The following is an 11518-nucleotide window of genomic DNA, read 5'->3' on the forward strand; positions in this document are numbered from 1 at the left end:
AAAAGAATTTTTTAACTCAAATGTACCAACAAGAAAAATATCAGTTCTGAAAAGACTGGTCACTATAAAACATGAAGGGAGCACAGTGCTCATCTACATTGAGACAGGTGAATACACAGTTAGGGATCTCCTCCCTTCCAGTGTGCTTATTACCTGGGCTCTCTTCTCGTACCCACCTGCTGGTGGGGGGCTATGGTGCCAAATGGCAGGCAGAAGAAGAGAGGTAAAACAAAGGCAGGTAGAATGATTAGAATGGAGAGTGGAAAGCTTACCAGAGCTCATCACTAGGAAACAAGGCAGTGAATGACTTAAGAGCAAAATCAAAGTAGTATATATGTACATACACTCACAAACAATATATAGATATACATGATGGGGGACCCAGAAAAACCAGAATTCATTTATAAAAAATTATGTTATTTATTCTTACATGTTTAAACTTCAATCACCTTCAAAGTACTCTCCATTTGATGCAATACACTAATTGGGACATTTTTTTCTGCTGCTCAAAACAGTTTTTGAACTCAATGATTTTGATGCCTTTTAGTGCTTCTGCCATTTGTTGTTTCCATGTGGAAACATGGGCAAAATGTTTCCCTTTGAGTACATTTTTCATCCAGGGAAACAAAAAAAAGTTGCTTGGAGTGAGACTGGATTAATAGGGATGGGAAGACATGGGGGTTGTGCTGTTTTTGGTAAAAAACTGCTAAACACTCAGCGCGATGTGCTCATAATCACCTCTTATGAAATAGGCAAATACACTGGAAAAAAATTCTTAAAAAAATAATTCACTGAAGCTGAACACAGCCTCTCACAACACTGCCAGCTGGTACACTGACACAGATGAGTTCCTAGAACACTCACCTAGCAGGGAAGACTGTACTACAAGGGGCCTACCCTTTAGAAGATAATTCCAGTTTTTTTGGGTCCCCCCCCCCCCCAGTGTGTAATCCAGGCTGAGAAAAAGAAGTTACCCTGTTTTTTTCTGAAGGTAAGAAAAGAAAAACATGGATATAAGTGCACTGAAGAAATTCAGCTGTGATTAAAGTACTATTTTCTGGTTAGAAGGAATAAGAAACTGGACATCAACTATAGAATGTATTTATATAGGAGAATATTTTTAATAAATTCAGAATAAATATGAAATAGTAAATTTGAAGATGCTATATAGATACTGTTGCCAATTCACTGTCATAATACTATTCTGAACGGAATTCCTTTCTTAAAGTTCTTGCTATACCTAAGCACTGTATAGTTATTTTAAAAAATCTACAATGCTAATCCTAACCCTGAAGAGTTCTTGCTAAGTTAAAAAGACAATCACACAAAGATTTGAAAGCTAAGTGAAGAAAGAATTTCAAGCGGAAGTGATCACATATATCAAATATGCTGAAGTATCAAAAAAACGATTGAGAGGTGAAAGTGACAAATAACCTTGAAAAAATCCAGAAAAGAGGGTGGCAAGAGTTTCAACAATTCTTTCAAAGAGCTTTGATGATTTGGGAAGGAGAGACTAGGGCAGGAAATGAAGATGGAATTGGGGAGAAGGGAGAGCTTTTTTTAAGGTGGTAAAAATAACACAGCATGTGTGACTGCTAATGGGAATGACCCAGTACAGGGAAAATTAATGATCAATGAAGAGAAATGTTATGATAGGAGCAGTAAGCGGTGGCCAGGCAGAATGATTCAGAAACTCAGAAGATTTTGTGGTCTAAGAGATTGATAAATATGTATCTTCTCCCAACTGATGCCCAGTGCTTCTCAGTGATACAGTTCTGAAGAGTCAGGATTTGTCTGAGAGGAAAGGACATAATCATCTAAACCTATATGGGCCAAAGGCAAAAAGATATTAAAACCTTGTTTTAAAACAAATTGATCAGTCAATACCTGCTCCATGGCATATGATGAACTGAAAACCCCACTGCTGCTGCTGCTGGAGCTGGTAGAGGAATCTGCTGAGCTCCCAGATGGGGTCCCACTGCCAGACGTCTTCACTGTGAGGATCTGTTCATCAGAAAAGCCCAGCTGGTGGAGCAGCTTTTGATCTTTATTCACTGTCAGCTGCAAAAAGTGGTTTCTTAATTACTGAGAGGGAAAGGAAGAGGAAAGTAGTACTATCAGGCTAAAGAGTCAGTTTATTTAAACCTACCAGACTATCATTTGTAAATATCTGTATATTATCCACAGGACAGCACAACTGCTTGGCTATCTTCCACCGGACACTCCCTATGGTTTCATTACTGTGGGCCTGTAAAATGAAATTCCACATTGTTGTAACTCATTTACTCGTTCATTTAAACAAGCATCTACTGTGTACTGGGCACTGTTGTATAGGCTAAGAACAGCAAAAAACCAAAGATGAGAATCCTTGCCCTTGTGGGGCTTCCCTCCTGCTTAAGTACAAGTTCTATTCCCTACTCCAATTCCTCCTCATCATGCATGGAATAAAATATCAAGTCCTTCTTCCATACCAGGCCTTCCATTCCTTCTTTCCCTTTCTCACTGTCACACCAGCCACCTTGCTTGTCTTGAACAAGCCAAGCAAACTCCCACTGCAGGGCTTATGTTCCTTTTGCTCCCTTTGTTTGGAATGTCCTTCCTCAGAAATGGCTTACTATGTCACTTCATTCAAGTCTGTGTTCAAATGTCACTAACTCAGACCTTCCTCATTCATCTTCATCTGAGATGGTTTTTCACGTATAACTATCACCTCTACCAACTTATTCTGCTTTATTCTTAATAATACTCAACACCAACTGATGTTGTATTACATATTCATCTATGTGTCTGCTTTATACTCCATCAGTTTCCTGTCATTTCAGGTCTTTATTCTAAATTTGTTTACCAAATAGCTTTTTCAATAAAATAGTCACTCATTCAGATATCTTAATCAATAGTGTTATGAAAATAACAAGACAATATGAAAATGGCTACAGAGCTTAATGTAAACCTACCTCTACAGTAAAGGTATCTTTGGTAGACTCGTAAGTAACATTGAGAGTTAAAAGATGTCCATGAAACGAGGCACCGTGAGGTAGAATAGTTCGTGAAACAGAGTAAAAGTCCTTGAAAAAGTAAGTCAAACAAGTCAGATACACAGCGCCACTGTTAAAACATTTCAAAAATACTTGGCTAACATGCTGAGTCTAGTAACGGGATGATTCAATTGCTTTAAAAAGAGAGGCTCACCTCTATAGTGATCACGTAGCGTTCTGCCAGAAGCAGCAGTCTCTCAATGATTACAAGTTTAGTGGATCTATGGAATTAAAAACATTTTTTTAAACACATTTGAATTGCTGACTTGAGCTCAATTCCAGTCTGTTTCAGAGTTAGCACTCACTGGTCAAAGACTGAAATTTGCAAAGGCTACACTTCCCTTTCACTCAAGGAGGAAGTAATTCAACCAGGTCACAGCTATAGCGCACAGATGAAATAAGGGACCCTCCCTACATTTCCTTTCTGTTCTTTTCTTCCTTCTTCCTTTTCTTTCTAAACAGTTATTACATAAAAAGAAGACCTGGGTCTCCAAACCTCTTTATCCATCATCTACCAAGAATGAAAAATCATCAAGTTTGAGTATCATAATCTTATAACTAGAATATGCCAATAATTCTGTAAACACATGGGATCAGGAAAAATTCTAAACTGCCTGACAATTAGAAGGCAAATTGGAACTATTCCATAAATAAAAGTGGCTATTTGTTTTTAGAAATAATTATTTTTCAATTACAGTTGATGTATGATATTGTATTAATTTCAGGCGTACAACCCAGTGATTAGACTTTATATTCCTTACAAAGTGGTCATTCTGATAAAACTAGTACCCATGTGGCACCATAAATAGGCATTAAAATACTATTGACTTTATTTCCTATGCTGTACTTTACATCCCCATGACTATTCTGTAACTACAAATCTGTACTTCTTAATCCCTTCACATTTTTCACCATTTCCCTAACCCCTTCCCATCTGGCAACCATCGAAACGTTCTTATCTGTGAATCTGTTTCTATTCTACTTGTTCATTTACTCTGATTTTTAGATTTCACATATAAGTGAAATCATATGGTATCGTCTTTGTCTTATTTCACTCAGCACAATACCCTCTAAGTTTATGCATGTTGCTGCAGGTGGCAGGATTTCATCCTTTTTTTATGGCAGAATCCTGTTTTTTATCCACTTAGTTACTGATGAATGCTTAGGTTACTACTTGTTTCAATTAGGCTAAGAATAAGGAAGAAAGGAAGAATAAACAATTGTTCATCTGTGAACATTCTGTATAGTTCAAACTTAAAAAATAAGAATTTGTAATCCTACGGGTTTTCAAAGTACTTAAGAAATCAACACATACCAGGAGACACAACCACCTCTGGGACAGAAAATACACAGTTAGGGCACATGGAGCCCTAACAGACTCTGAAAGTGAGACCCGAGGACTCTCTCGGTCAGACTAATGAAATCCTACTTATCATGTGAAATACAGTCGACTCTCCATATCTTTGTTTTGCACTGTGGGTTCAACAACTGTGGATCAAAACTGTTTTAAAAAAATCCCAGACAGTTCCAAATGCAAATCTTAAATTTGCCATGAATTGAACACTACACTGAATCCACACAAATGAAGTGATGTGTAGATACACCCTGCAGTAGCCTATATGCAAATATAGGCTAATACCATACTATTTTATATAAAGGCCCTGAGCAGCCTTGGGGAGGGGGGTGTGTGTGCGTGCGTGCATTTGTGTGTCCCGGAATCAATCCCCCTTGGGTACCAAGAGACAACTGTAATAGGACTCCACATTCAGCAGCTCCATATTTTAATAAAGAGAATGCTACATGTGTTCACATTGAGAGATAAAAAAAAATCCAAATCCCTTTAAATATTTGCTATTCCAGAAAGTCTAGGTATTTCAGATAGATATATTTCTAAAACTGAAAAGAGGAATATCATTTTCTAACACTTGATTAGCAGTATGGGAAATTTCACTTTGAAAAGAGTTGGTTAAACACATTAACAGTTTCATTATATACACTGAACAGTTCTAAATTCTTTCTGTCTATGAGCAGGAAACAGAAGAATTTTATGTTCAGATGAAAAATATTTAGGAAGTGTCTAAGTTCTATTAATGAATTGTTGACTGCACTGTTTTAATTATGCCTTGACACTGAATTAAACCACAGATAGCACTGCAACGTACTGTACAGGTGAGAGAAAAACTCCTTTCCAAAAGTTGGAACAATCATGGTCACTAAAAAGTTCTTTCAAAACTAAAAATATAAGATAAAAACAATGTTCTGGGTCAAATTCAATTTTGACACTACATTCTTACTAACTGTTTCAAGTTTATAATAAGAATATTTAAAAACTTTCATGTGGTTTTGCTCTGGAGTCAATTATGAAATTACTTAGAATAAAAAGCACTTAGTAAAAAGAAAAAAGCACACTTGTTTAAAGAATAGAAGTACGGAAATCCCAATCCAACACTTCATAAATGCATTTCTATTCTGATTTGTTTGACAATAAATCATTAAGAACCTAGGTCACAGAGACAGATTACATCTTATAAATACAAACTAGGAATTCTTAATACACATTTTAAATGAAAGTCTATTTGAGACATACTTCTAAGAATGTGGGAATGCAAAAGTCATGTTAAGTGTTCTTATCAGGAATTCAATCTGTAATCACCTTCTGCCATTTAAAAAAGAGGTTCTAGAGGGTTGAATTATTTTGGCTTCTTTCATATTAATAAAGCATCATTATACAGTACTCAATTCATTTTTTAAAAGACAACAAAGACTGTAAGCAAAGATTCCATTTCTAAAAGAAGGCTTTAAAAATAAAAGGAATATGCTCAACTGTAAATAAAAATAAATACATACATACATAGTCATTCTAGGAGCTGAGAAAGACTGTATGAGTACCATCATTAGAGGGCAGCATAGTGAGGTGCAGAGACTTTCTCTGAGCACCTGCCAACATTTCTTGGGTATCACTGATTTGGGACAGCTTACCAGAAATGAAAGGCTCACAGAACCTCACGAAAATGGTCTAGTTACTTCAGTCTAATAGTTCTAAATGTTTATCTATTTTACTTACTATATCAAAGAATGATAGCAAATACTGAGCTCAGATTTCTCTGATAATATTCAAAAACATAAACACGGCAATGTGATTATGAGACAATGCCAGTTCAGTTTTAATACAAGAATTTTGGCCCTGGCCAGGTGGCTCAGTTGGTTAGAGCATCATCCCATATACTAAAAGGTCGTGGGTTTGATTCCTGGTAGGACACATACCTAGGCTGCAGGAGGCAACTGATTGATGTTTGTTTCTTTCTCTCTCTCTCTCAAATTAATAAAAACATATTGAGGGGAAAAAAACAAACAAACCCAAATATCTGGGGATAAAGTTCTTATTAAAAATTATTTTGAGCCCTGGTGGGTGTGGCTCAGTGGATTGAATGCGGCCTGTGAACCAAAGGGTTGCTGGTTCGATTCCCAGTCAGGGCACATGCCTGGGTTGTGCGCCGGGTACCCAGTTGGGGGCATGTGAGAGGCAACCATACATTGATGTTTCTCTCCCTCCCTTCCCCTCTCTTTAAAAATTAAATCTTAAAAAAAATACTTTGAAAAAGGACTCAAAGTAAATAATATTTTAACTATGATTATATTATACTGTACAGTTTTAATTAATCATCATCTTCCACTTCATTTTGATTATGCTATTAATGCCTTGGATTTGACTATTCAAGGACATAATTTATCAGATATCTAAATAAATATTTCAAACTTAAAAAATGTTATTCCTTATGCAATGACTGTATCTTTATTCCATCATAATAGAGATTATTATTACACAGTGTAAAAGTTAAATGAATCAAAAAAAATCAAACCTTATCCACTAGGTAGAGGGGGAGGAGCAGAGCAATATTTGAGTGGTTATGATGATGACCTTCAAATCTGCTAGAGATACAAATTTGGGATGTACAGTGGGAAACATATAATTTCCCAGGACATGGCTATTTGCAAAAGTTATAAAGTAAAATGAGGAAATCAAAATAGAGAGATCTCCACAGGAAAAAAAAGATGCCAATTAATTTTTTTTACTGATACATATTTATACATTGTGTATTTAACTTCTGAAATCTCTTACCTATATGGAGACTGAACTGATGTTGCTACAGTTGGCATGGCAGTTGCTGTAAGCATTTTTGTTGCTCTGGTCACAGCATGTGTCAGAGTGGGGCCACCAAGTGCTGAACTGGCTGCCTATGGAAGAAGAAATAATTATTCTATGTCAGGATTTCTTTATCTCATCAGCTCTACTGATATTTTGGGCTGGAAACATTTTTGTTGTGAAAGACTGTCCTGGGCATCGTAAGAAGTTTAACAGCATCCTTGACCTCTACTCACAACCTACCTACCAGTAGCTACCAGTAGGACCTCTAATTGTGACAACAAAACAAGTCTCCAGTCTTTGCCAATGATCCGTGGGAAACAAAATAACCCCCAGTTGAGAACTGCTGTTCTATATATGTAATATATGTAATACACAGTACCTCACTTAGGGGTACTTGAATACTTTAAATGTTTTTTATGAAGACTTATTTGGATGGAAGTCATGACTTGGGAAATTCTACAGATTCCAGCACATATTCATCACCAAAATGTTTAACTTATTAACATTTGGGGGCAGTAGCTCTTTACATTTTTGGAATACTCTTCATTAGATATAAAAAACAAGCACAAACTAAGGAAGAAAATAAATGTTTAATGTTTTAACCATCATGCTGGAAATAAGCCATTATATCTGAGATAGTATTACACAGCAGGCTTCTAATGGACAAAGACAATCAATATCTCCTTAGTGAGTGTCCTACTGTGGCCTTTAATAGCATTTATAATATAAACTAGGTGAAACAGGGGGAAGGATAGAAAAAGAAGCAGGTGCTTATATAAAATTCCTGGACTAAAAAGTAAAAAGGAGAAAAAGAATCTATTAGAAATGTGGAATGCAGAGTAGATCTGTTTTCTTAAGACAGAAAACAGGTTCCTATATCCTCAATGGGAGGTGGGCAAAGCAGGGAAGAGGGGTGATGGAGGGAGAAGAAACAATGACCTATACTGGGGCATTGAGGCAAATGTCTATTCCCTACGTTACATTATGGTACTATTCACAAATTCTTCAATAGGATCCAGTCACAAATATCAACATTATATACAATCTCAAAATATAAAACTATGAAAGGTAAAAAACAAAAACATTCATTTAAAAAACTGGTTAAATAAAATTTGCTACTCACTTCTAATCTTGTATAGCAATCAGCAATGAATTTCTTATGTAATGATACAGAATCCTAAAAGAAGTACATGAAAATTAAAATTAGTCTGGCATTTAGCTGTAATCATTAAGGACAAATGTCAAATTAAAGAAGCCAATTTTCAGGCATGCCAACTTTTGAATAAAAAATACATTCTTTTGCCCTTTTGTGTTTGAGCACCTACTTCCCTAGATACCCACCTTCTTTAACCTGGGATTTAGATTAATATAACTATAGTTTATGATTAACTGAATAGCTTCGTTTGCAATTTCTTCATCAGGTGATTCCATGGCTATTTTCCAAATGAAATCCATTCCTATCAATTCCAGCTTTTCTACATACTGTTCAAAAGAAAAAAAATTATATAGTACACCAGGGTCACAAAATTACAACGATTCTCTATTACATTGTAAGTTCATACCTCTTTAGTTCAATATGAATTAAGGTTGCAAGAACCAAGCTATATGAGAACACAACTGTACCAATATGTAACTCTAAAACAAAAACCAATCAATAGCACAAACACTGGGCCACGTCCAAGGGAACCAGGAGAGATGTGAAGATTTTTTTGCATACACCCCACATCCACACCAGACATCCACCCAAATGAACTACTGATGCAGAAACAACAGAGGTGTGAGATGGGTGCCGTCTACAGGAGTTTCTCTTCAAAAGGAAATGAAGTCAAGCAGGAAGTAGCTACTGATCTTTGGAACTCAATCTGTTCTTTCCAAGAGCTTATATGTTCCTGTAAAACTCTTACCATCCAGGAAGCCAGGTCATGAACAGTCTTGGAAGAAGTTATTTTTTTGCTTTTTTTTTTCAAGTTTCATATGTAAATATAAACATCAGTTGTATACATTCTATAGATTATTTTCTGCTTCATTGTCTGCTCTGAAATTTTTCTCCCTAAATCATTGCCACTGTGATCCCAGAAGCAAAGATTTTTGTTACTTTTTTAAAGAATACGTGGACTGATCTGAGGAGTTGGAAGGTAGATGGAACAACCTTACTCTGCATTTACCTAGCCAAAGGGGACAGCTGGCTGCCCAAGAGATCAGTAAGAAGCAGAGAGATTCATGAAGTCAGTTGTCATCAATGCAGAAAACGGCAGGTAAAGGATACCCATTCTTTAGATTAATTCATGTTTTATCTCGATAACACATTTTTGTGGAATACCAAGTTTTACTAGATTATCTAAAATATCCAAATTTGAGAATAATGTACTTACCAACTGAGCTCCTTGTCTTTTCAATCGATGGTCACATAGATTCACATTTTCAAAAAAAGTCTTAAATAAGTTAAAACCTGAAATTAAAGAATGCCAGATAAATTCATGCACAATAAGTAACACAGATAGTCAATGAAAAGACTCAAAGCATATCAAGAGCTAAAACCAAAATGCTCAGGACAAAACATAGCCCCAAATCTTTAAAACCTTGGATTAGGCAATGGCTTCTTAGGTATGGTGCCAAAAGCACAAGTAACAAAATAAAAAATAGATAAATTGGACTAAATCAAAAAGAAAAACTTTTGTGTTTCAAAGGACTATCCAAAAAGTGAAAATACAACACAAAGAATGACACAAAAAATTTGCAAATCATATTTCCGATAAGAAGCTAGCATGAAGAATACATAAAGAACTCTTTAACAATAAAAAGACAAATAATCTAATTTTAAAAATGGGTAAAACATTTGAATAGGTATTTCTCCAAAGAATATATACAAATGGTTGATAAGCACATGAATAGACAGTCAATATCATTAATCTTTAGGGAAATGCAAATCAATACAATATGATACTACTTCATACCCACCAGGATGGCTAAAATAACAAATATAGACAAATATTGTCTATAGTGGTAAGGATGAGGAGAAAATGAAATTCTCATACATTGCTGATAGGATTATAAAATAGTGCAGCCATGTTGTAAAACAGTTTGGTGGTTCCTCAAATGCTAATTATCTGATACAGCAGTTTCACTCCTAGGTATATGCTCAAGAGAAATGAAAACCTGAGTTCACAAAACTTGTAATGAGTGTTTATAGCAGCATTACTAATACTAACAAAAAAGTGATTAACAGCCCAAATATCCATCAACTGATGAATGGATAAATAAAATGTGGTATATTCTTACAACAGAATATTATTCGACCTAACTGGAATGAAGTACATGCTACTTGAATGAACCTTGAAAATATTATGTCTTAGTATAGTAAAAAAAGCCAAATACATATTGTACAATTCCTTTTATATGAAATGTTTAGATTAGGCTAATCCATAGACATAAAACAGATTGGAGACTGGGGGTAGGGGGAGAACAGGGAACAACTGCTAATCGGTACAGGATTTCTTCTGGGGGTGATTAAAATGTCCTGGGATTAGAAAGTGGTGAAGGTTGAACAACTTTGTGAATATATTAAAAGCCACTGATTGTACACTTTTAAAAAGTGAATTATATCTCAATAAAAAATTTTCAATCAAAAGAAATGCCTAAAAGAAAGATTTCTATACTTTGATAAATTTATACTTTAAATGAATCATTTTTGTACTAAGTAACTTCCAAGAAAAAATAGTTTGATAATTAGTTATCAGGCCATATAATTAAAAAATTATTGTAAGATAATATTTATGTAGAAAAGAATTTATCTGTGTATATAAATATCACAAAGATACTACAAACTGGTTGCTTTTGAGAAGTTGGCTTAGAATGAAAGGAGGAAAGAATAAAATTTTTTAAAGAACTGAAAAAATAAATCTATGTTTTTTTTTCCTACCATTCATAGTGATTTCATATGACTCCAATTTAAGAATTTTTTCTTTGAAGAGTTGCTGCTGAACATCACTCTCGAGATCATGTTGCCCTTTTGTAAACCATTCAAAACACATCTGTGGATCAAGACAAATATGATCCTATAACTAAAATCCATGTCAGGAAAATACATATTCCAAATTGTCACAGTAAAGATAAATTATTTCTAATTCTTCAAAAACTTATATTGCCAATGGTTAAAACTACTCAAAACTGATATGCTTAGAACTCTGGACTAAATAAAGCATTAAATTAACAGCAATCTTTCCCATAGATAATGAAAATATATACTCATGCTTTTCTTTGAATTTTATACATACTTGGGTTTTTCCACAAACATTTATTAATAAGCCCTACTATGTGCCAGGCACTATGCTAAGCA

At 35.0% G+C, this 11518-nt stretch overlaps 1 protein-coding gene across 1 annotated transcript in view; it reads right to left on the reverse strand.

Annotated features, from left to right (window-relative positions):
• The window catches only part of USP24 (ubiquitin specific peptidase 24), a 128041-nt gene that overhangs the window by 59110 nt on the left and 57413 nt on the right, over nt 1–11518 (reverse strand). Inside the window, exons 20-28 of the mRNA XM_090269535.1 lie at nt 11102–11213; nt 9555–9631; nt 8524–8664; nt 8306–8359; nt 7156–7271; nt 3190–3256; nt 2955–3065; nt 2150–2248; nt 1888–2061 (exon numbers count right to left, since the gene is read on the reverse strand). Coding sequence (XP_090125661.1) covers nt 1888–2061; nt 2150–2248; nt 2955–3065; nt 3190–3256; nt 7156–7271; nt 8306–8359; nt 8524–8664; nt 9555–9631; nt 11102–11213 — 951 coding nt within the window. The remainder of the gene's footprint in view (nt 1–1887; nt 2062–2149; nt 2249–2954; nt 3066–3189; nt 3257–7155; nt 7272–8305; nt 8360–8523; nt 8665–9554; nt 9632–11101; nt 11214–11518) is intronic.

The sequence above is a fragment of the Furipterus horrens genome, unplaced genomic scaffold (genome assembly GCF_987537825.1).
Source record: "Furipterus horrens unplaced genomic scaffold, mFurHor1.1.pri manual_scaffold_3, whole genome shotgun sequence".
Classification (NCBI taxonomy): Eukaryota; Metazoa; Chordata; class Mammalia; order Chiroptera; family Furipteridae; genus Furipterus; species Furipterus horrens.